We start from the raw sequence: 26146 nt of genomic DNA, 5'->3' as shown, positions 1-26146 counted from the left end.
GTTAATGTGTTGCTTAACTTATGTAGCTACTTAGCGAGCGGGTTGACGATCTTTCTGATGAATTCGGGCCCGTGGTAGTTGCCTTTCAGCATCAAGTTCCAGTAGAGGAACGGGAACAGGTCTTTCTTCATGTAGTAAGCTATCGTGCTCTCACGCGACTGGAACAATAAAAAAGTATGTGCTTAAAGGAGCAAATGGTAAGAGATATGACTTAAAAAATATCTCATCGCGATAGTGTATCCTATAAGGACCGATTCAGCCCGAACCCGACCTCCAGCCAGAATCACGGTTTCAATATCACCTTTAAAACAATAAAAGTGTATATTGTGAAATAATATGCTCAAATCTCCCCTGTTCAAGCAATCGACAGTACAGACAAGGGGGCACAGCTGACGTGACAATGTGGACAGCTGACGTGACAATGTGGACAGCTGTCGTGATAACGTGGACAGCTGATGTGATAACGTGGTTAGCTGACGAGACAACGTGGATAAATCACCTCAAAGGTTGCAGAAAGGCGCTGGGTACAGGCCGCTACCATCCGGTCAATCTTTAAATCCTTTGGGAGGTCTATGCTATGTTCATCAGCAGTCGAATTCCTGTAGCTGAAATGATGATGTGGCACTGTTTAGCTGGTTATCTAGGGGGATCAAATGCCGCATAGTATAGCTGCTTTAGATCCTGCTAGCCAGTATACAGGCGTTGTAGTGGGAGCTAGGAATTCCAACAGAATTTACCTGGTCAAAAGGCAGTAGATGAACTCCGCCAAGATACATTGCCCTTAATCCGTGAGCAGCGGGAACGCGCTGTAGCCGTTGTAGCGCGCCGGTATTGGCTTCTACCGCATCGAGTTCATCAGGTTTACTTCCAGTACGTGGCACTGCATGCCTGGTTACCTAGGATCACGAACCTGGTCAAAGGGCAGCGTCTCGTGCGGCACCCCGTCGTAGATGAACTCAGCAAGTATGCACTTCCCGTAGTCGGTGAGCAGCGGGCACGCGCCGTAACCGTTTTAATATAGCTCATCAGTAGGCCTAAGATGCGCGCCGCGATAAGCGGTTATCATGCCATTTTATCGATTTTGCCTATACATTTTGACGTCGATAAAAGTTATCACGGACACGGCGCGCATCTTAGGCTTACAGATCAGCTCCACTTGTGACCCTGTGTAACCTAGGAGGATCATGATTACCTGGTCGAAGGGCAGCGTCTCGTGCGGTACCCTATCGTAGATGAACTCAGCGAGTATACATTTCCCGTAGTCGGTGAGCAGCGGGCACGCGCCGTAGCCGTTTTAATATAGCTCATCAGATCAGCTTCACATGTGACCCTGTGTAACCTAGAAGGATCATGATTACCTGGTCGAAGGGCAGCAAGTATGCACTTCCCGTAGTCGGTGAGCAGCGGGCACGCGCCGTAGCCGTTGTAATATAGCTCATCAGATCAGCTCCACATGTGACCCTGTGTAGTCTAGAAGGATAATGATTACCTGGTCGAAGGGCAGCGTCTCGTGTGGCACCCCGTCGTAGATGAACTCAGCGAGTATACATTTCCCGTAGTCGGAGAGCAGTGGGCACGCGCCGTAGCCGTTGTAATATAGCTCATCAGATCAGCTCCACATGTGACCCTGTGTAACCTAGAAGGATCATGATTACCTGGTCGAAGGGTAGCGTCTCGTGTGGCACCCCGTCGTAGATGAACTCAGCGAGTATATGTACATTTCCCGTAGTCGGTGAGCAGCGGGCACGTGCCGTAGCCGTTGTAATATAGCTCATCAGATCAGCTTCACATGTGACCCTGTGTAACCTAGAAGGATCAAGATTACCTGGTCAAAAGGCAGTGTCTCGTGTGGCACCCCATCGTAGATGAACTCAGCGAGTATACACTTGCCGTAGTCGGTGAGGAGCGGGCACGCGCCGTAGCCGTTGTAGCGCGCCGCTACCGGCTTCTCTTGCATCGAGTTTGTAAGATTCACTTCTAGCACGTGGCACTGCTTGGCTGCACAAATAAAAAATACAAGATTGTTAGCTAATAGCCCACCATAATCAAAATATGGTAAAATATAATCAAATACCTACAATAGTTGACTTGACACTACCTATATCAATAGGGTGTTGGACAACTATCATACTTTTTATCAGCTATCAAAACGCGATTTTGTTGCTATACCTAATGTCATAAAGTCAAATTTATTACGTCGCATATACGTCGGCCGTTTGGAGTAGTGGTTCGAAACGGACTACTATAATTCCGGAGGTAGCGGGTTCGATTCACGTACAGTACAAACATTTGTGTGCCTGAACATATTTTTGAAGTTTTCTATGTATAATAGTATGTATTTACAAAAAAAAAGTATTTAAGTATGTTTATATCCGTTGTCTAGTACCCATAGTACAAGCTTTGCTTAGTTTGGGACTAGATGCGCAGTGTAAAATGTCCAAGGATATTTATTATTATTTATTATTTATTAGATTCACTATTTTCTCACCCCAATAAGAGTTACTGTATTAGCGCTCACTAGTTGGCGCCACTAGCGAGTCACAGTCTTACTTTACAGTGGCGCCACCACTCTACTTAGTGAAAATGACATAGTTCTAACTCCACTTCAGCAGAGCTGTACGGGTAAGGCTTAAATATGACATCAATTTTGTTGTCTAACGAGGGCATGAAGAAGTTTTTTCAGTTTTTGATATGGCTTCTATACAAAGTTGTGAACAGTTTTTACACAATATTTTTATTACAATTGTAATAAACTCACCAATAGCAGCAGCCGTCTTGCTGTTGGGCGTATTTGTGCAGTCTCCGATTCCGTACACGTTTGGGAATTTCTTGTGCTGCAGCGAGAATTTGTCCACGTCTAGATAACCCGCCGAGTCAGCCAGTTCTGTGTTCGTTCGGAGAAACTCCGGTGTCATCATTGGAGGCGTTACGTGAAGGAGGTCGTAACATACTGTCGTTAGCTGTAATAGTATTTTAAATCAACTTTATTGCAAATTAGAAGAGAAAAGTAAATGTGAAGTGGAGATAATGTGCCAGGAAACTAGACATATCGCCTGTATAATATACTGTTCCATAAAATCTCTTTTAGCTTAGCGTCTTTATTACTACACAGTGTGTAGTTTTTGCAGACATCGTGCACCTTGTGTCTAGGAATATGTCTGTTCATGGTTTCAACCAATGTTTCAACATTAAATTAGCACTCGTGTGTGCTAAAAAGAACATATATTACTCACGAAAAATATATGAATGTTTTGGTGCATAATAGCAATTTGTGTAGATGACTTTGCGACGAAAATGCCGCAATGTTCCAAAAGCATATTATTATACAAAATCTCAGATTCCATTGTTACTATAGTCACGAGTCACGACACTGTGGGTGGATATGATCAGTTTCGAATCGTTGCTAAAACTGAACCTTAAGACCTAGAACAGAAGAATCTAAATATTACCTCATTCTTTTTATCAGTATTGTAGAAAACAGCCTCCTTCTTCTCAGGCCGGACCTCATACAGCACGGTCTTGTAGTTGACGTCGATGTGCTTTTTCTCGACTACCTTCATAAGCGCGTCTGCGTACTTCTTCACGCCGAATATGACGGGAAGGCACGTGTTGTACGTCACTTTGGACTTGCCGCGGACGCCCGTCTGGAAACAAGAATAAAATGATATTATGTTATAATGGAATAGCTTTATTTGGATGTCATTATGGTATTAGGTAGTTAGTGCCAAATGGCTAGCGCTCTGCTTCAATCAGGACATCAGAAACTGTTTTCAAGCTCGTTTTTCAGTAGAATTATTGCTAAGAAACCTTCACCAATACCAGTTTGGGTAGTAAAAGTTTTTATTTAAAATGCTAAGTGCTTTCATGCCTGTTCTACGTGTATCTGATGTAAAATGAAAAAATAAAATCTCAGAACTTTGACTACAGAGGACACTCCTTTCTTTGACTAATACGTAAGTGGTAGTAGAACTTAGGATGAGTAGGTATTTAATATTGCCTATTGTTAGAAGTGGGTTCATGAAATAAAAGTAGCAGCGTTTCGGTGAGATGTTTACTCTTCCAATTGACTCGAACAACTGAACTACTATCTCGACTTAGAGCTATAATGTTAACACAGGTGGCAACCGACTCGTAATGGCGGCGTACTAAAGTACAGGTGGCGCCACTAGAACAACTTCCGTTTTAGAAATAAATTAAAAATAATATTTACTGCCACTGGAAACACAATTCAAAATTACAAAAATTATAAGTTAAATTATNTCTGTGTAATTAATTCCTCCAGCATATTTTCCAATCGGGTAAGTCGTTCGGTATTATTTGGTCTTGCACTCTTCTTACGTCTTGGCCGTTTACTCGGAATCGGATTTGCATCAGGTTCTTCCTCCTCAGATGACTGCAGAACAGGATGTCGTATGCGTCGTCGGCTCATAGTGAACGCGGGTATTTTTCAAAGGGCATAGAGAAAAAAAAAATACCCCTCTGATCCCACTTCTGATTTGTTAGAAGTGGGTTCATGAAATAAAAGTAGCAGCGTTTCGGTGAGATGTTTACTCTTCCAATTGACTCGAACAACTGAACTACTATCTCGACTTAGAGCTATAATGTTAACACAGGTGGCAACCGACTCGTAATGGCGGCGTACTAAAGTACAGGTGGCGCCACTAGAACAACTTCCGTTTTAGAAATAAATTAAAAATAATATTTACTGCCACTGGAAACACAATTCAAAATTACAAAAATTATAAGTTAAATTATTTAATATTAATATTATATTTAAAACGTATTTCCAGTGCCTATAAATATTTTACACAATTTGCCTATTGTAACGGAAACGTGCTCAATGTTCGTGTTTCCGGTTAAATTAAATAAATCAATTAATTAATCAAATCAAATACTAATATTTATAACATGCTAGCTTAAAATATATTAAATTATGACTATCACTATATTCAAAGAATAAGCTACAACCGAAAATTGATTTTATTATGAGCCATTTTCCACAGGTAGGGCTGCTGCAATTGTAAACTATCAATCGTAAATACAATGCTTTAATGAGTGTACCTACTATAGAATAAACAATGGAGTACTCAATCAAGATCACATAAATATTGAATAGACCATTGAGTGGTTTATTCCAAAACAATAAACTGTTATTTTTGAGATCTCGAATTATGTGAGTCAATGTCATGATGATACTATTGTATTATTTCAACAAAGGTTTTGTTTAGATTTAAGTGAGCCAAACTTAAAAATGTGATTCATGTGTGATTTGATGAAGTGTCATCATTTCATAATAGGTACACTGTTAAGTGTTATGTGGGTATAATGTATGTTTTTACTACAAACATAATATGGCATGTGCCAATATTAAACCAGACTGTCGGATCAGCGGCATTGCTCTCTGTCTCCTCTCTATGCTTCAAATAAACATTACGATGAAAAATAATTATATTCAAGGCCACTGGGTTCTATCCTTTTTCAGGCATAGGGACTCAAATGTGCGAAAGTTTCGAAGGGCACCAAGAACTATGTTTTTAGTCTCACCATCCTAAAGTACAAGTCGGCCAAATACTTGATGGGCGTATCTAGAAACGTGAAGGTCGCGTCGCCACTGCGGAACCGCTGCAGGTCGTGGCACGCCCTCAATACACGACACAAACTGAAGTACAGATTAATGACCTAAAGATAATGAAAAAGTCTCACCATCCTAAAGTACGAGTCGGCTAAATAAGCGATCTTCTGCGGCGCGCCCGGGCACTTGATGGGCGTGTCTGGAAACGTAAAGATGGCGTCGCCACCACGGAATCGCTGCAGGTCGCGCCATGTTTTTTCGCAATATTCCGGCGCATATATCGTGGATACGCCGCTGTTCTCGTCTGTAAGCGCTTGGAAGAGACCTGGGACCTGGAGATATTATTATGGGAATAAAAAAAGACTGTAATTTCAGCATTCTGATCCAGTGCCAAATCCACGAGACATAGGTAGGTAGGTTGGGGTAGAAAAGTTCTCGAATAGCGACCACGGGTTGGAGGAAGGCGTAATTCAGGCCTGTCGGTGGACCGATACGTGATTGTTGCGGGAACCACCGCAAACGTAAGCAAGCGCAAGACCGGTCATTGTAGAAATTCTTGGAGAAGACCTGAGCTTCTCTTGGTTCAAACAAATAAGTCATTTTTTTTGTATTTGACTACACCTCGTTTGTCACATCATGCGTGTAAGGCGGCAAAATCAAAAGTACTTAACTACAGCATTCCGGTTACTATTTTTTTTTTTTTTCTTTATTAAGGAAACAAACAGCATGAGTTTACTATTACACCTTTTAATAAGAGCGCGATTCTTCTAAAGTGCCATACTACAAACCTTATCGTAATCATTCTGCAAGCCGACAGCTATGACGACATACTCGTACTGTATCTCGTCCCCGCCCTTGGTTTGCACCACGCCCTTCTGTGGGTCGATGGACACCGCTCTATCCTTGATCCACTTCGCGTTGGAGGGTAATACGCTCTCTTCTTGACGGCGGGTGTCGCCTATTGTCTTTACCCCGGCGCCTACGAGCGTCCACAGCGGCTGGTAGTAGTGGTCCTGGAAGAGTTCATAGATTAATATGCGATTCATTCTTATTGGTATACTACAGGGTACATATAAATGGTATGGTGAAGTCAGAAATTTGATATCATCATTTTAATTTTTTTATTTTTCATACAAATAAAATGTATATGCCCATGTTAACATGGGCTAGTGATAGATAGATAGATAGATAACGTTTATTATAATGGACATCAAAGGAGCAAAGGTGAAACAAGAAAGGCAAGGTAAGCAAGTTAATATAAAATAAATAAAATCAGAACATTAAAAATGTTTTCCTTATTATTAAAGAAGCAAGAGTAGGGTTTCTGCTCGAGCTTTCTCGAACTCGAGAAAACTCGAGAAATTTGGCTTCATTCGAGACGAGAAAAAAAATACCGGAGCTCGAGAATTCTCGAGTCTCGAATTTGAAGCTTTAATATTCTTGAAAGCCTATTTTCTTAGACAAAAGTAAGATTTTAACACTGCAGTACACGCGCCCCTTTTTTTACACGAATACACGCGCGGCCTACTCTGGTAAGCCAATTTAAAATCACTGTAAATCAGTTTATAAGCAATTTATGAATAGAATTACTATGTAAATGATAAAAGTGTTTATTATAGTTATTTAATAATCAAAGTTATTTTATATAACTATTTGGGATCAAACATTATAAACAGATTTAAAAGTTGTAAATTTTTTGGACCAAAATTGCACTTTGAGACCAATGTTAACAAAAAACAATTGACTGAATAAATATGATTAGTTTTTTATCTGTCATAGTATTCATGACTTTCTACTGCCTGATACACGGTGTAAATCCATTTGTTACAAGTCTTTCATAATTTTTTTGCCGAGTGATTTCGGGCTTTTGTCTAGACCCGCAGTTTTGACGGCCAATTTTAGATAAGTGCGCAGACTCTAGCGACCCAAGCTTTACTGGCTTACTGACAAATTTAGTAAACGAGGCTTTCCTGGAATGCCAGCTCTCTGGCGCAAGTTTTCAAAAAGTTATAGCGTAAAATGTTACCCTGGTCTACTATAGTAGTCCGCGCGTGTACTCTAGTGTTAATTATTTAATAGGTTAACGTTTCTTTTAGACTGGTCTAGTCTTTCCTTTTTTACCCTACTGCGTGACGCTAAGGAGTGATAATGTGTTTAACAGCCTATGTATGTATGTTTTTTGAAGCACTATAGAGACCAAACTCCGGGGTCGATTTTTATGATTCGCACGTCAATCGATTCCTCTCAGTCCGGCGAGTGTCACTAAAGACAATCGTTAGATTTGTTTTAACTGTAAATATATTAACATGGCCGATTTTTGGCGCTATAATATGTAATAAAAAATATCTCAAACCTATCGAGTGGAGTATCAAAATAATGGGTTTTTAAATAGCTTGCAAAATGTATTTTCTTTAACTAAAAGATTAAAATAAAAATATTATTTAAAAAAAACCCAACTGGGTAAAAATGAACTGAGAAGATAAAAACAAGACAGTGTTCACAAATGCAGTCGGAAGCATCAAACACTTATCATCATCATCATCAACAGCCCTTTACAGTCCACTGCTGGACTATGAGTCTCCTCCGCGGGAAGAGTAGGGGTTGGTGACAAATGTATTCTATTCTGCCGTCACCACACGGCTTATCACCCACTACTTATCACCAACAAAAAAAATTGTCATTGATGCCTTCGACTGCATTTGTGAACACTTTGACTTGTTCCTATCTTTTCAGTTCATTTATATGTAGTTGGGTTTTTGTTTTTTTGTATATTAGATTTTAAAAAACCTGTGTTTTTAGCAAATTTCAATCGATTTCAACAATTTTAATTAAAAGACTCGAGACCCGAGAAAACTCGAGACTTTGGCCTCGAGAATTCCCGAAACTCGAGAAAAAAAATAGGTCGAGAAATCAGAAACCCTAAGCAAGAGACACACAAAATATTATGTTCAGAATAGGTAGAGAACCTGTTGGTAGGTATAATTGTGATAAATCATCATTATAATAGTCAAGAGGTCAAAAGCCAGTTTTAGATAAAAAATATAAAGTGAGCAGTTTAAACAGATAATCACTTTGATGTTGTTTTTGTTTCTTTGACCTTACATGGAAGAAGGAATGGTCAACATTGTTTTTATCCTTAATAGGTACCTACACAATGTATGTGTAATGTACTGCAAACTACTCAAATATGTTGACATGAAAATATGTTTTTGAGAGATCATGCAAAAATTATATTCTATACATATATCATTATAGTTGAAGAATATGACTTGACAACAGGTGTGATGTGAGTCATACCTTGTGATAATTATTACCTGTATGTATAGTAAATGTATATAATAGATATTATGTAATGTCTTTGCAACACTTTAAGTAAAGTTTTTGCTTGGATTTAAATTTATCATATTTTATAAGATAATATCACAAAATTATCTAATCATAACAATAAATTCAGTAATATTGGGTTACTGTGGTACTGTCCCTAAATAAAAGTAATTGTTTTTTTACACTTACTCTTTACTTACAATTTTGTTAAATAATTAAGTAGGTACCTATGCTCTTTTTAATATTGATAACCAACATTAAGCGATATATCATACATAACATAAAAGTGTTACTCTTATAGTCTGTAGTCATAATGAGTAATAACTAAAGTAACCTTCAGTACAGCGTTTATGATATTGGACAATATTTACAGTCCATTGTTTGGTTATCACTCCAGTCTGCTTGCAATATACCTATTATAAAAACTGAGGGACTTTACACAAAGTCTATCGATACATTATTATTTGCTCTATTTAAGTGGAACCTTTGTAAGTTAATAAGCGAAACAGCCTTTAACACCTAATGTAAAAAATATATTACTTTTAAAAATGCACTTGAAGTATTTATGTATTAATCAAACAGTATGTGAAGATTGTAAGGAATATTACTACATAATTGTAAAAAAATGACTTAACTTACCGAGCTGGGTTCAAGCACAAAAACGTCGTCTTTCCTTAGCTTTTTAGCGAACTTCGCAGCTATTGTGCATCCTCCAGAACCACCGCCGACAACTAGTAGCTTACACCTGGTACAAAAAAAGCGAATAAATTTTATTTACGTATTTTTCCCACATTATAACACGAATAGAAATTCTACATAACTGATCAACTCTAGAAGAACATAAATACATACTTATAATTTGCGTTTGTAACTGAAGAAGCCGAAAAGTTTCTGATAAGACTCGGGGATGATATGGAAGAAAGTTTTCGCAAGATATTCATTGTGAGAAGTCCGAACGACGAATGGGGACACTACAAAACTAAATTACAACATTAATAAGTACTGTCGCAAACGCGTTTAATCATAAGAATGCTGATAATAGTGATTTAAACGTAAATTCCGCCTAGCTTTGGTAGATTGTGTTGGATTGTGTTGACATAACAGCTGAGCTGTCAGGCTTGGACATATGTTAATATATGATTATGACAGATGACGTTAGCGTGTACACAGATTACAAAAGGCGAATTTTTCTGCTTGCTTTTACCTTTTACCCATAGATAAGAATAAGTACATACTACGCTTTTACCGTATATACAAAAATTAGTGTTCCTAAATACAAAAACTTTATAATTTAGGTGCTGACTAAATTCTAGAAAGCGTAAAAAGCCCTTTTTAATTTAACTGATTTACATCAAAGAGAAAGCATAAAATATTTTGTAAATGTAGGGTAGATGGTACTTTAGTTATAGAGGGTAGTTTGGGAAATCGTTGTGTCAGTACCATAGTCCGTACGCATTTGTAACATCCCATGTAAATTGAAAATAGTGTTAAAAGAATTATTTCGCTCTAAGTACTCACTGAAAAAGTTCTTAAAAAAACGAAGACAGGCGGAGGGCCTTGACGTGCCACTCATGCAAGCAGTATTACGACCTGGAGTGCGCCGGGGTCACCAAACAGCGATTTCACACCACACTGGTCGGCGAGCACCGAGACAGGTGGCGGTGCATCACCTGCGTGGGCGCGCAGACCAAGCGGGACAACTGGAATACGCCGGTCCGGGCCGCCGTCTCCACAGCTCCACAGTGAGCCCCGTCAGCCTGGACGTGTCCATGCTGGAGCGGCCGGCGCTGGACGACACCGCGCACAACTTGACCTTGGAGCTGCCGGACTTCCACGCACTCATCCTCGAGTTGAGGCAGTTCCGCGAGGAGATTCGGGAGAATATGAGGCAGCTCCGCTGTAATACTTGATTTTTATGAACTTTCAAATACTACTAAAATGTTATAATAGGGATAAAATGAAACATTATTACTTATTTAATTTCATTTAATGTATAATAATAATTACTTATTTGTTATTTTATTCATTTATTTTAGATATTATGGAAATAAACAGCAGCATTCAAGAAACATAAACCAAACCAAGTAACACATATTTAACTTAAAGTATAATCATGTTCTGCATGGAGTAAAGTTACAGATTCATTTATTGTAGCCCACTCGTTTTTAGCTACCCTGGAATATGTAAAACCAATCTGCTTGACAGCTTTTCTAAGAGTTTCATGGCCCCCTGTGTATCCTATTTGCTTTCTAACCAGAGGTAGCAGTTTTTTTATTGATGGCATTTCATTATGTTCCAAACAATAGTCCTTAATTATGTCTCTAATTAGGTCTAGGTCAAAGTCACTAAATATAAGTTTGTCATTTCTTGGTTTCCTCTTCTTTTCTGCTCCAATTTTTGTGCCAGTGGCTGCTGCTATTTTTGCATCTCTAATAATGTTTGATACTGTGTGTATGGAAACCCCTGAAAAATATTATTTTCAATAATATGTAACATGATTTTATGGTAGTTGGTAATGAAAAGAGAAGTAACTATGATACAACAATCATGAACTTGTTTAGAAGACTGCACTCAGTAGGTGATAGTTAATTCCTCGTCTCGTACCTGTTGCAGTCGCCACACGCAAATTCACTTTAGCTAATGGTATTATGGTTGTGCGGTTCATTTTTTCTTCCTTGCAGAACTCCAGAACCCTCAGTATGACTTTTTTGACCTCAGGGCTGAGATTACATGCCATGATCCTGGTTTTAGCATAAGTTAGAATATCAAGTCATTAAAAGAAAGCATAAATCTTATTCTGCGCATTTTTTTTCTCAAATACTAACATTAAATTAAGCTATGTAACTTGAAAACAACAGTAAAATACATTTATTGTAAACAAACAACAACCATTTTTTGTTGTCAAACTAGCAGACAGCTGATTGACACTGACAGTGACAGTTTTTTTTTACTAACAAGCAATGCGGTACCACCAAACCTTCTTCTTGGTTGAATTTCATATTCGATTATCGGTTTTTTACAACACTACTAGATTTCTTGTCTATGACATACTAACCCGTTCACTCACAGTTCGTTCTTCGTTCACTCACACTGCGCAACACAGAGTAAATATCACAGTTATGGATAGATGCAGCATGATTGTGTCAAAAATTGTATGAAGCCGAGCGTGCCACTTTTTAAACGTCATTAGTGTCATTTTAGCGAATTTTAGTGATTGCCGCAACGTAAAAGTAATCGTATCATCGTACTGCATTCGCAAAGTCATCGAAAGATATCGTGTGACTCGATTCGGAAAATAATTAATTCCGATAAAACTGATAATTTGTTAAATACAAAACCAAAAACATCTTTATTTACCTTTTTAAAATAAAGTAATTCTTACAATTTATTCGTCAAATCTCGTTATTTTTTTTACCCTACCAGCGTTTCAAGACATAAATTTGTCAAGTGCATGAATACATGGATCAGTGTGTGTCTTATTGTCATGAGTAAGTACGGTTCCTTGGGATCGGTATGAGTGCACCACATACAGGGACCATGGTTTTAACTCTTAAGAGTACATCGCAGGATATGTATTAAAAACAATGCTACTTTATACTTCTTCTACTGCTACTTTATTCTAATTAATTATTTGCTACTTGTGCTGTTAATTACAATTCTCAATCCGTAAATAATATCTTCATTCTACCGTGTTCGTACTACTGTTCTCGTAAAATCATCGTAACCGATTGTTGTAATCGGATTACATGAACATCACTCGATCATGTATGTCCATTTGGACATATCGGAATGGCACGCTTTGACGATCAACTTACTGTATCTACTCTAACTAATCCATATCTGTGGTAAATATATTCTTTGCTGCGCAAGCAAGAGAAAAAAAAGAAGACAAAAACAAAAATGGCAGACGAAGACGAAATTGACATTTTAGGAGATTTTTCATTTAATTCTTGTTTTGCTCTAAATAATCAAGGAATGTGAGTATTTTCTCTCGTTTTCTACTTCATTTTTCTGGTATTGTCAGTGCATAATTGTTTATGTCTGTTCTTTGATGATATTATAATTGTTAGTCACTGTCATTTTGATGATCAAAACAATAACAACAATAATATTTTGCTTTGATTTAGATTGTAATAAATTGTATTCACTGTAACCAAATATTGAAATATTAAACTAAAGTACCTAATATATTTATGTGAAGAAAACAAACAAACAACTTTGATATAGCTAAACATCACAATAAATCTATCTGGGTTTGATAACCCAGATCTTGAGCTGTATGTAAATAATAAAGAGAAAGACTATTTCTGAGAATAATGCAACTAAAATAAGAAATCTGACCAAAACATCACCTAATTATGAAATAGTTTAATATGTTTTCTAAATATATTTTTTCAGTCCGTCATGTTCCAATCGGGAGGACACAGTTCACCCTCAATGGCTGATGGACTCAACTGCAAATAATTGGTATGATATTCAAGCCAAGAATATGAAACGGTATGTTTGGCAACATATACGATTATCTTCATAAGAGTAACAATCTTTATGAAAATAAAAATAAAAACTTTTTTATATTTACATTCATAAACTGCAATATTTTTTTAAGTAGTGATTCTTATTTAATTCTTGCTAAGTAATTTTTACTTGTTTTCTTTCATAAAATTTGATAAATGTATACTTGAGGATTATTATCCTGCTTTCGCCTCCGAGATTTATTTTACCATGTAGTACCCCTGTACGACAACCCAATCCGCACACAATATTCAGCGTAGTAGTATTAAAAAACAAAAGAGCGGGCAACCCCACCCCTACCACGCTGTGGGCTCGGTGTCCGAGCGGTCTCATTCCTTTGTGCGCACGCGCAACGACCGCACGCAGTATAAGAAAAATGCTTAAGTGACGTTACCAGGACGTTTTTACCGACAAAAAACGTAATTATTTTAAGTTGTGCAGTGTAGTGACGAGAATTAGACCCAACAATTGAATGATCAAACGAACTTACCAAGTGAAGTTCGATCTAAATTATCCTGTTTTCGCCGAAGAGATTTAAGGTCCCTCCCAACCCGAAGATTTCTATATCTTCTTCCCTGGAGGTAAACGTCAATGTCATCTCTTCTCTAAATATAATGAGACCGCTCGGACACCGAGCCCACAGCGTGGTAGGGGTGGGGTTGCCCGCTCTTTTGTTTTTTAATACTACTACGCTGAATATTGTGTGCGGATTGGGTTGTCGTACAGGGGTACTACATGGTAAAATAAATCTCTTCGGCGAAAACAGGATAATTTAGATCGAACTTCACTTGGTAAGTTCGTTTGATCATTCAATAATGTATTGCTTGCAAATAACCCTGTAAGTAAACAATATCAATTTTTAATTTTAAAAATTATGATTCTTTCAGAGAAAAAGATGGTCATACAAAAAAAATATCAAGTAAAATGAAAGATGAAATAGAAGAAAATGTAGGAACTGACATCTACACTACTTGGAACCAAAATGAGAGGGCTATGCTCATTGCAGAGATGGTATGATTACTATAATAATTATTTATTTATGAACTAAAACTGTTTCACATAGTTTACTTTCAAAGAAATTGTACTAAAAATAATATTTAAAGACAAAATGCCTGTAATTTTTAATTGTAGGCTAAATATGGGAGGAATGTACGTAAAATATCAGAAACTATAAAAACCAAAAGTGAGGCTGAAATCCAGGCATTGATAGAAGCCGAGTATGGGATCAACTTAGATACACCCACATTTGGTCTAGACAAGCATGAAGACCATGACGATGTTCCAGCTGTGGTACAGGAAGAAATTGTCACGGACGACACATCTGTCATTGGTGCTTTTCACATCACATCCAGGAAGCCTTTTAGAAAAAAAACCTACACCAAATCCAAAAATAGCTTAATTAAACCTGATATTTTAAAAGCAAACATCAAACCTGATCTCATAGCTATAAACCCATCTGAAATTGTATATGAAGATGATCTTATTATAGGGTCGACTGAATCAATTGGGTCCGACTTGGATTCCACGGATATAGTGTCAAAAAATATACTGAAACAACAAAAGGCTAAGGGTAAGAAAATTGGCAATCACAGGAGGAAAGTGTCAAAGAACTATGACAAAGCACCAAGAAATAGGAGTAAAGACTTGTTGAAGTCGCCACAGGAACGGCAGAGGAAAGATTCAAGCATGTCAGAAGATAGCACTAAGAGTCCAAAGATGCAAATAGTATTAGGATCTGGACAGGCATTGCCTGTTTCTGAAGGAGAGCAAGTGGTAAGAAAATCTATAAAAATGTTCTTTGTGAGAGGGGTGTACCATACAAGTTGTTCCCTTATAAATATCTTTCCTGCTAGATTGATTTCTCATTCACCTTTCATAAAATTTTATAAATTAAGTTTCCTATTATTAATTTATAGATAAAAATAGAGAAAAAGAAAGATTCAGAGCCAGAGAGCGACATCGACATCGATGTTGACAGCGACAAGGAAACCACCAGCTGTGAAAAGAAGAAAGAAGTAGCACCAAAGCCAGTCTCTGATGATGTGCCAATTGCTGTTCCCCTAAGGAATTTTGAGCCCATGCCAAGGAGGCAAAAGAAAATAAATCTGGTAATCATAATATTATTAAGTATTTCTAATATAAATTGAATTCTAATTAGAATGAAAATAATATTGCATCTAACTTTTGCTGACTAAACCGAAACTCGTAAACATTATTACATATGTAACCAGAACTTTTATTGGATAAGCAGTCTTTGTCTATAAACTTTCAATTTGTTGCATTATTCTTTGTCTAATTTCTAAGTGTCATCTAATGTTTATTACGTCTTACAGGACGGCGGAGGCGGCTACACGATAATGCACACGGCGGCAGGTGACTTGCTCTCACGCGCGGACGAACCGCGTAAGCCTCGGGCGCCGCGAAAACAGCCCGTGCACCTCATACCCTGTCGGATGTATAATGCAGAAAATCCGGTGAGTAACACCTATTAATTAGAAGCTATTTGAGTTGGTAAATAGTTTATTGTTCATCATGATAGAATGATTACTCGATAGGATCGCATTCATCGCATTTAGCGATTTGTTGTCGTTGAAGTTAAGGCTACTCTGGTTATAAATTGCAGTCAAGGTTACCGTTCGTTTTTCGACCATTGTAATTCCATATTGTCCTTTTCTTGTCTTCTTGAACTTATAATGTAAGGCCTGGTTCACACATGTCTCCGTTTTACTGTTCCGTTTTATCGTGTACGTTTTATTTCGTCGATGGCGTATGTAGTTGTATGAGCGACTTCACACATGACACAGTATTCTGTATATACAGTAGGGTGTCCCTTATATGGCCGAAAAAAAATTTTTTTTAGATATTGAAATGCATACCCTCTATTTCTTTTCGTACTACTCAGACATACTTAAATACAAAATTTCATTTTCCTACGTCAACGTTAACCCGTGCCGACTAAGCTCTGAAGATTTAAAAAAATGCTGGTTTTACCCCTTTAATTATGTAGCTAAATCAATTAAAATATTTAAATTTTATAAAATATTTATAAAAGGAAGATAACATTACAGATCAGACAATATATTTTACTTTTGTGGGTCCCTTTTTTACATTCTGGATACAGATTTCCATGCTCCTGAATATTGGCCTGATTTTTGCTACACTGTGGGTAGCAAAAATAGCTTTTGCTCTTCCTTTGCAGTGATCAAACAATGAAAATCTTGCAAAAGCTTTAAAGCTCCCTCAGCTGTATCATTAACTACCCTTAAAGAAAGCACTTTTTTGCCTTTAAATAGGCAACATCTTCATCTCATTTAGAAATGGGTCTCAGGGGAAAATTCTTATCAATTTTCAATGGAAAAAATAAATGTATAGTCTTGACAGACACTAAATCACTCAATGGGTTTCCAGCAACAATAAATAAGGCAGTATTATTATCAATTCATTAAAAACATGACAAAAAAATTAGTACTAGTCCTATTTACCATAGAAATAATCATACCTTCTTCAGATGGAATGTATCTCTTCCCAGAATCATACATACTCTCTCTTTGTACTTTTACTACAATATTGACGGTGTTTGTTCATTACCTTCATCATCAAAGAGTGATAAAACGGCAATTTCTTCTGACATGAAGTACCAAAGATGTTGACTAAACTTGCTCAGGGCTGCTTTGGAAATCAATTTGTCAACACTCTCATATACCTTATGGAAAGTGGATTTCAAGAGTTCCTTAAGGCTTTCATCAGAGCTGGTAAGTTGGTCGTGATGTCCTTGCGTTTGTATATAATCTTGCGTAGTAAGAGATGACGATAAACCTCCGAAACAAATGTGCTCTATCTATTTTTTATTTATTTGATTAATTTTCTTTTTCTTGCACTTTTTTCTTTCTTGACTAACTTTTGGTTTATACCTTAACACCCTGGACGCCTAGGTTTTTTTGGTTTTTGTAAAAATATTCTATTTGTTTTTAAATCCTCCTCACCGCGGCGCTTATAAATCTTGATTTTTTTAATTTTTTTTTTTGCAACTTCCTCCAAGTATGGTGAAGATACACAAGATTTTTTACACAGTTAGGCTCTGGTAGGATTTATAGCTTTTTCCCAAAATATAATACATTCCCGAATGATGAGATTAGTGCTTTCAATAACAGTTAATTAACTTCGCAAAACATGTTAAAAATACTGCAAAAATTTGACGATTAGACAGTAACTTTGTGCCTGTTATTTGATAAATTTACGTCCCCGACTAAGAAAATACTTTTTTTATTGCTTCTTAATTCCACAGCCATCTTCTAAATGTCAAACAATAGGTGTTAATCGCGAGATTAATTGAGAACAAATGACAAACACCGCGAATACGCACCGCTACTGCCGCGCAACATGTTTCGATGCAAGTCGGCACGGGTTATCGTACTCCAAATAAGGTAAAAATTTATTTCCGAGTGTTTTAGAGGTAAACAAACAAAATGAAGACCTATGCGTTACAAATTTAAAACTTTGAAAAATAAGGGACACCCTAATATACAGTAATAGATACATCGCCGAAAAAAAAAAAAACGCACACCCTATGTATGCCCTGAAATACGTATATGTGCCCTGAAAATGATCGACTTACTAATAAATAATTCAAATTTGTGCAGGCGCCATTCACAGTGCGCCTCCACGTATCAGCACTAATCAGTGCGGATGCGCACGCGCACACTTCCCGCTCGGAAGTGATGGGGCTGCTGGGCGGCGCGTGCGGGCCGGCGCGCCTGCTGGTCGCCGCCTACCGCCCCGCCGCCGCCGCGGCCGGTGGGACTCACTGCGACATGGACCCGGGTGAGTTGGACAGATAAGTTTTGTACCTGGGTAAGTTGTGCTGATACGTTTTGTACCTGTGTGAGATGTGTTGATGAATTGTGTACCCAGGTGAGATGTGTTGATAATTTTTGTACCTGTGTGAGATGTGTTGATGAATTGTGTACCCAGGTGAGATGTGTTGATAAGTTTTGTACCTGTGTGAGATGTGTTGATGAATTGTGTACCCAGGTGAGATGTGTTGATAAGTTTTGTACCTGTGTGACATGTGTTGATGAATTGTGACCCAGGTGAGATATGTTGAAAAGTTTTGTATTGTACCTGTGTGAGATGCGTTGATATTGTGAACCCAGGTGAGATGTATTGATAAGTTTTGTACCTAGGTGAGTTTTGTGTCTGTGTGAGTAGCATAGCAAGTAATTTCGTTCGTACGTTTCAGCCGAATAACGTCCACTGTTGGACAAAGGCCTCCCCTAAGGATTTCCACAATGACCGATCCTGCGCCGCTCGCATCCAGGCAGTAATTTACCGCAGTGCAATTTATGGTAATGGCAATAATAAATAAATAGGAACCGATATTCGAACCGCATTGAACTAAAATAGATGCATAACTGAAGTAAAAAATGTCTAAAGCGAATTAATTAGCGAGCTGTAACTGTAACTGTTGCATGCACTGTACCAATAAACAGTGTGTGTATGTCGTTCGCAAACCTACGAACCACGTACTATCGGCAACAGTGTTAACTACCCATTGCCGCTCATGTCATCTCGTTTTATTGCAAAGAATCACCATTTAATGAGAGCGAGAGCAAAAACGCGGCAACATAATTACGCGCGAGCGATAAGGACTGGTAGCTTGGGGTCATTGGATAAAATTCTATGTGCTCACGGACCACAACCACCCATGGTTCTTCCCGCCTCACGGCGTACCAACCGAATCTCGGGAAAGCGCGCGGGTATTTGCTCTGGGCTCTTATCCCCGGGCGCTTTGCTTGACTCCCTACAAATTCCTCTGATCCATGTCCCTTCTCATAGTCAATTCTCCCCCTTCTGGGGCTTGACACCACAAATACGGTACTTCGCGTCGGGCTGCTATCGTTGATAAATGTCATCACTTCTTCTCATAATTTCGCCTGATTGTGTGCCAAGAGTGCGCGAATTCGCGCAGCGCGATCCAGTTACTGCGACTACTCACGGACCAGACTATACACACTTATTATGGTTACATCTTCATCTTCATCAGTCGGCCGTTTGGTGTAGTGGTTCAGAACGGACTACTATGCCGAGAGGTCCCGGGTTCGATTCCCGGCCGGGCAGAAATTGAAATGATGAATTTTAATTTCTGTGACGGGTCTGGGTGTGACTATGTATAATATTTATGTATTTAAAAAAAAAGTATACAAGTAGTATCCGTTAAGCTAGCACTCATAACACAAGCATTATGTTGCTTACTTTGGGGCTAGCTGGCGCTGTGTGAAATTGTTCAAAGATTTATTTATTTATTTATTTATTTATTTATTTATCTTGCTAATGAGCTTGAAAATGAACAATTACTAAATCCTTTATATTGTTCGGTGCTTAAACTCTAGACTTTATCCAATTGATTTTTGTTTTTACTAGTGTATAATAATTACCTTAACATTGCAAAAAGAAATGTTGTGTATACCTGTAATTGAGGTCATATACGTACCATGTGTTAAACCATGTTAAAATGTATGAACTGTATTATGTATGTGACTTTGTTGGTGTACCTAATAAATAAATAAATAAATGAGTACCCGGCTTAATTTAACTTTCGATACCCGCAGTGTCTCAAGCCGCGGCAGCCGAGTCGCTAGTCTCCCTCGGCGCGCGGCCGCTAGGCTGGCACCACTCGCACCCTCGCTTCCCGGCGCAGCCGTCGGCGCAGGACCTGCGCTCGCAGCGCCACGTGCAGCGCGCGCTGCCGCCCGGCCTGGCGCTGCTCACCTCGCCGCACTGGCCGCCCGGACGACACGCCTCCACCTACCGGTGCGTACATATAAACTCGGACTTCTAAAGCCTGGTCCGTGAGCACGTAGAATTTTGTCCAATGACCCCAAGCTACGCGACTGTGCGACACGCGCCCGCAGTTAGTGTGCGAGCGCGACAGCAACATAATTACGTGCGAGCGACAAGGATGGGCAGCTTGGGGTCATTGGACGGGATTCTACGTGCTCACGGACCAGGCTTTAGAACAGGTCCACACACTAGGTATTTTACAGTACTAGGCGGCACCTATTCCAATTTTTTAAATACTTGATCCACCTAGTATTTTATAAATTACACGATTTCCGACCCTACCGTCAAAGTAATAGAGGTTATTATTGCGTAATCCGTAGTCGTGTGTTACGCGCACCGAGTATTTCACGCTAAGCTTATGTGCGAACTGAGAGATTCACTCCGTTTCTGTCTGACCAAACAAATTTGAGCGCGACGAAGCAAACGCACACAAACGTAGTCAAACCATATTCATGTAAATTCATGTAAAAAAGAAAAAAATCTGTAAATATTTTTATGAAATTGATATCTTTTAAATACGCCAACTTTTAAGTTGACAGTCCTAAGCCTGTTGAAGTCTGAAGGGAGGAATTATTATTCAATTTCAAATTGCATTATTCATACTACGGTTGTATTTTTTCAAAGAAAATTGTATTTTAAAGTCATTACATGGATTAGTCCGCATCTAGTGATGTGTTATCGACTGTACTTTGTGGGTACATTATCATAAGAGCTGGCACCGCCGCGCCGCACTGGCCGCCCGGACGGCACGCCTCCACCTGCCGGTGCGTACATATACACTACGGCAGTGGTTCCTAACCTTTTCAATGTCACTGAAGCCTGGTCCGTGAGCACGTAGAATTTTGTCCAATGACCCCAAGATACCCATCCTTATCGCTCGCGCGTAATTACATTGCTGTCGCGACTGCGCGACGGGCGCCCGCAGTGAGTGTGCGAGCGCGACAGCAACACAATTACGCGCGAGCGATAAGGATGGGTAGCTTTGGCATTGAACAAAATTCTACGTGCTCACGGGCCAGGCTTTAGTGATGTGCTATCGACTGTACCTTGAGGGTACAGTAACACGAAGCGAAGCTGTGGAGTGGCTCTTATCACTCGGCGCGACCCCACTGCACTGGCATCCCCGCTCGGTCGGCGGGACGACACGCCTTCACCTACCGGTGCGAAAACTTACACTACGGACTTATAGAATGATGTGGTTGACTGTAACGGCCGGTTCACACATGTCTCCGTTTTACTGTTCCGTTTTATCGTGTACGTTTTTTTTCGTTGATGTATGTATTACTGTATACAGAATACTGTGTCATGTGTGAAGTCGCTCATACAACTACACTCGCGANAAACGTGCAATGGCTTAGTAACTACTACGAGCAGAACATTGCCAGCCAAACTTTTTCGAACAATACAAGCATATTTTTGTGAAATGAATTTCAAAATATGCACTCTTTCTTGTAATTCATCAAAACACATCATCAAAATACAAAATCATCAAAACAAATCTTTCGGGACGTAAGATGTAAAATCCTCTTCTTTTTCTTCATCGTCTGCATTTTCTTCTAGATTTTCTTGCCAGTCCTTCATATCTGAGGCCTCATTTCCATCTAACGTATTGATAAATCATGTATTATGACTGTTTGATGCTTTTTTGGTCTACTCAAACCGTAAATAAATCATAATTAAAAAAAAATAATAATATCATAATAAAAATTTATGTTACGCAAAGTGTATGGTGGAGTCCACGGGACTCCGCAAGTGTCAATTACTCAACTTTCTGTGATGCGCACGCAGACGACCTCTCGCCCCCGAGTTGGCCACGACACCAAAGGAAGCTACTCAAGCGCACAGCACTTTATTCGCGTATTGAAAAAAAATATGAACCAAAACAGTTTCACATGGAGTCCCTGGGACCTACCATGCAAATTGAGGGTTAACAAATTGGTTTGTACACAAGATCGCGTGGAAACAACTTCATGTAAGTGATTCCATACTTTTGCTCGCAAGTGTATATACGCCAACGACGAAAAAAACGTACACGATAAAACGCCAGTGAACAGTAAAACGGAGACATGTGTGAACCGGCCGTAACTTGCGCGTACTGTATAACTGTGGGCTGAGTGTGAGTGTACATCAAACGCGCGTTTAAAAAATGTATAAAAAATTTAGTTTTTGTACGTTTCCCGCTAGGGGCGCTGTAAAATCCATCATACATTTAATGTCATTTTTTTTACGCGCTCACTAGTGAGCGCGTTTGATGTAAACTCACACTAGGCCCTCAGACCGGAGCAGCGGAGTGACTTATCGCTCTGATCTTACTGAACTGGCATTCCCGCTCGGTCGGCGGGACGACACGCCTCCACCTACCGGTGCGTGCACATAAACTGCAACCTTCTAGTGATGTGTTGTCGACTGTACTTTGCGGGTACAGTAACACAAAGCAAAGCTGCGGAGTGACTCGTATCGCCCGGCGCGGTACTGCTGAGCTGGCACCGCCGCACTGGCCGGCGAGACGATACGCCTCCACCTACCGATACGCACAGTTGCAAATACAATAGTCCTCATTGAAAAAATCTACTTCCTCAGGCTAACTGCGATCTTCCCCTTGCCGTGCGAATACTCTAACCGCTGAGATACGAGACATTTCGAACTAACTTTAACTGATGTATATGTACAAATGTATTCCAGATGTTTCCGCGTAGAAGATGCCGAAGACCCGGACGCGTTGCCCATCGGCTACCAACTCAGCGTGTCGCTCGAGCCTGACCTGACAGAAGAAAACGTGGCCATCTTCTGCGCGGAACTGGCCGCCATGCTGTGTGACGCCGCGCCCGCGCCGGGACATATGGCCGCGATATGTCCGGACGCTAACATGTCGCATCTGGATAAGGTGGGTTATTAATGTCGTCTTCGGATACCAACTCGGCGTGTCTCAAAACCCGACTTAATCTGATCTGCCCGGATGCTAACATTGCGCTTCTGGATAAGGTGGGTTATTGATGTCATCTTCGGATACCAACTCAGCGTGTTTCTAGAACCTCACTTAACAAGGTCACTTTCTGCGCCGAGATGGCCGCGATATGTCCGGATGCTAACATGTCGCATCTGGATAAGGTGGGTTGTTGTATTGATGTTGTCTTTAGCTGCTTGCTGAATGTGTCATTAGAGCCTCACTTAACAGACGCCAACGTAGCCGTGATATGTCCAGATGCTAACATGTCGCATCTGGATAAGGTTAGTTATTGATGTCGTCTTCGGATACCAACTCAGCGTGTCTCAAAACCCGACTTAACAGCCGAAAAAGTGGTCGCTTTCTGCGCCGAGACGGCCGCGACCTGCCCTGATGCTAACATGTCGCTTCTGGATAAGGTGAGTTCTTGATATCGGCCTTCAACTTAGTGTGTCACTCGAGCCTGACCTGACAGAAGAAAACGTGGCCGCCTTCTGCGCCGAACTGGCCGCCATGCTGTGCGACGCCGCGCCCGCGCCGGGACATATGGCTGCGATATGTCCGGACGCTAACATGTCGCATCTGGACAAGGTGAGTTATTTTGTTGCGGCGCTTCTTCTCAGCACTTGCCAAATGTTTGTCTCGAAGCGCTGGTAGGGCAAAAAAAGAATGAGACATGTATAGGCTCCTTAAGAGCATTTGACGATTTGCAAGTACTAATTTAATTAGTCTAAACAAATAAAGAAAATTTTGATTTTGATTTTATTGATATTGTCTTCGGATACCAACTCAGCGTGTCTCAAAACCCGACTTAACAGCCGAAAACGTGGTCGCTTTCTGCGCCGAGACGGCCGCGATCTGCCCTGACGCTAACATGTCGCATCTGGATAAGGTGGGTTATTGATGTCATCTTCGGATACCAACTCAGCGTGTTTCTAGAACCTCACTTAACAGACGTCAACGCGGTCACTTTCTGCGCCGAGATGGCCGCGATATGTCCGGACGCTAACATGTCGCATCTGGATAAGGTAGGTTATTGATGTTGTCTTCAGCTGCTTGCTGAATGTGTCATTACAGCCTCACTTAACAGACGCCAACGTGGCCGGGATATGTCTAGATGCTAACATGTCGCATCTGGATAAGGTGGGTTATTGTCGTCTTCGGATACCAACTCAGCGTGTCTCAAAACCCGACTTAACAGACGAAAACGTGGTCGCTTTCTGCGCCGAGACGGCCGCGATATGTCCGGACGCTAACATGTCGCATCTGGATAAGGTAGGTTATTGATGTCAACTTGGTAGACGTAGTAAGCCGGTGCTTAGCATGTTATTAGAGCTTGACCTAACAGACGCCAACGGGTTACATTTAATTTTAGTCCCGGTTTCCACCAAGGTGGAGTGGCGCGGAGAAGTGATTTGAATAACCAATCATATTTCATTATTCAGGAAACCAGGAAATCTGAGGTGGAATTGTAAGCAATCATTATCATTTGACAGTTCATAACGTACGATTATTCTGTCAAACGCTTTGTTTAACTGACTTTATCGTTCTGTCAAATGATTACGATTGCTTTACACAATTACACCTCTTATTGGTTATTCAAACACTTCTTCGCTCCGCCCCGCCTTGTTAGAAACCGAGCCTTATGTTAATTTTCTTTTTATTCCGTACCAAATAATTTACTGTTTCTTTCTAAATATTTGTCGCCATTTTGTGTACTTTCGAAAAGCCAGTCGATTATTAATTACCCGTACTTTAAAAACTCCTCCTGTATCAAACAATCCTGTATACAAACTTATCAACCGACTTCAAAAAAGGAGGAGGTTCTCAATTCGACCCGTATGTTTTTTTTCTATGTTTGTTACGCGATAACTCCGCCAATTATGAACCGATTTGAACAAATCTTTTTTCGGCGTATAGATAATACCTCAAGGGTGGTCCCATTTAAATTTAATAATAGAAAAAACAACACCCAAGGGTGGAAAATTGGGGATGAACTTTTTTATACGCAATATCTCCGCCGATTTATAAATCAATTTGAACGATTATTTTTTTGTTGAATAGGTATTATCATAAGGGTGGTTTCATGCGAATTTGAAGAAAATATTTCACCCCCAAGGGTGGAAAATTGGGGATGAACTTTTTTATACGCAATATTTTTAATTTTTAGATTTTTTTTGTGTTCACGCATTTGAAGTCGGTTTTATTTTTTTAAAAAGTTAATTATTTATTGTTTAATTTCAGTGCATATCGAGCGTATCGCACCACCTGCGCGCGGCCGGCTACGACGCGCACGCGCCCGTCGCGCGCCGCGTGCTCCACGCGCTCCGACACGTGCTCGGATAACGATACTGACCGCCTGTCCAACTACCCGCGACTCACTTGTGCAGTTGTGCCTCGATTCAACCCTAGATGGCAGCACTGGCGAAAACAGGAGAACTATTCTACAGGGTGTTAGGTAAATGGGTATATGAGCCGACACTAGCCCATGTTAACATGGGCATATAAATGGTATGGTGAAGTCAGAAAATTGATATCTTCATTTTAATTATTTTATTTTTCATACAAATCTTATTTAATAAAATTTATTTTGTCTGAAAATTAAAAAAAAATAAAATAATGATATCAAATTTCTGACTTCACCATACCATTTATATGACCATGTTAACATGGGCTAGTGTCGGCTCATATACCCATTTACCTAACACCCTGTATAAATAACTCGTCGCACAATTCAGAATATGAGAAGACAATCGATTAGTTACTGAATTTTAAATGTGCCTAAATTCAACCTGAGATGGCAGCACTGACGAAAGCAATAACTAGGCTATTCTTTACAAAATTGCACTATTCGGAATACAAACGTATGAGAACTACATACCGTAGTTATTGGATTTCTGAATCGCCTACGAATAGAAAACAAGATGGAAGAAGCCCGCCGCTCAAAAGCATTA

The 26146-nt window shown here is 39.6% G+C and overlaps 3 protein-coding genes across 4 annotated transcripts; 1 reads left to right on the top strand and 2 right to left on the bottom strand.

The window, feature by feature from the left end:
• Positions 1 to 18: 18 nt before the first annotated feature.
• On the bottom strand, positions 19 to 9975 carry Sqor (Sulfide quinone oxidoreductase). The gene is made up of 8 exons (XM_028306782.1): positions 9749 to 9975; positions 9536 to 9641; positions 6361 to 6585; positions 5704 to 5904; positions 3450 to 3644; positions 2759 to 2960; positions 1826 to 1998; positions 19 to 158 (listed from the first exon to the last, which is right to left on the bottom strand). The coding sequence occupies exons 1-8, from the start codon at positions 9835 to 9837 to the stop codon at positions 27 to 29; spliced, it is 1323 nt and encodes a 440-aa protein (XP_028162583.1). The 5' UTR covers positions 9838 to 9975; the 3' UTR covers positions 19 to 26.
• A 968-nt stretch (positions 9976 to 10943) lies between these two features.
• Positions 10944 to 11823, bottom strand: LOC114354436 (uncharacterized). Of its 2 annotated transcripts, XM_028306822.1 has the most exons (3): positions 11722 to 11822; positions 11501 to 11637; positions 10944 to 11359 (listed from the first exon to the last, which is right to left on the bottom strand). In XM_028306822.1, coding segments are annotated over exons 1-3 (507 nt in total). In that variant the 5' UTR covers positions 11724 to 11822; the 3' UTR covers positions 10944 to 10991. The 2 variants fall into 2 exon arrangements, with proteins under 2 accessions (XP_028162623.1, XP_028162624.1); XM_028306823.1 differs by having other exon boundaries at positions 11501 to 11823.
• Positions 11824 to 12763: 940 nt separating this feature from the next.
• On the top strand, positions 12764 to 25635 carry LOC114354459 (uncharacterized). The gene is made up of 10 exons (XM_028306848.1): positions 12764 to 12873; positions 13295 to 13393; positions 14296 to 14419; positions 14540 to 15181; positions 15325 to 15516; positions 15742 to 15882; positions 18049 to 18229; positions 20017 to 20218; positions 22931 to 23132; positions 25437 to 25635. The coding sequence occupies exons 1-10, from the start codon at positions 12797 to 12799 to the stop codon at positions 25536 to 25538; spliced, it is 1962 nt and encodes a 653-aa protein (XP_028162649.1). The 5' UTR covers positions 12764 to 12796; the 3' UTR covers positions 25539 to 25635.
• Positions 25636 to 26146: the final 511 nt, after the last annotated feature.

The sequence above is a fragment of the Ostrinia furnacalis genome, unplaced genomic scaffold, assembly GCF_004193835.3.
Source record: "Ostrinia furnacalis isolate ACB-3 unplaced genomic scaffold, ASM419383v2 OfSCF2049, whole genome shotgun sequence".
NCBI lineage: Eukaryota > Metazoa > Arthropoda > Insecta > Lepidoptera > Crambidae > Ostrinia > Ostrinia furnacalis.
The sequence above is the reverse complement of the archived record's forward strand: the minus strand, read 5'-3'. Positions and strand labels throughout refer to the sequence as shown.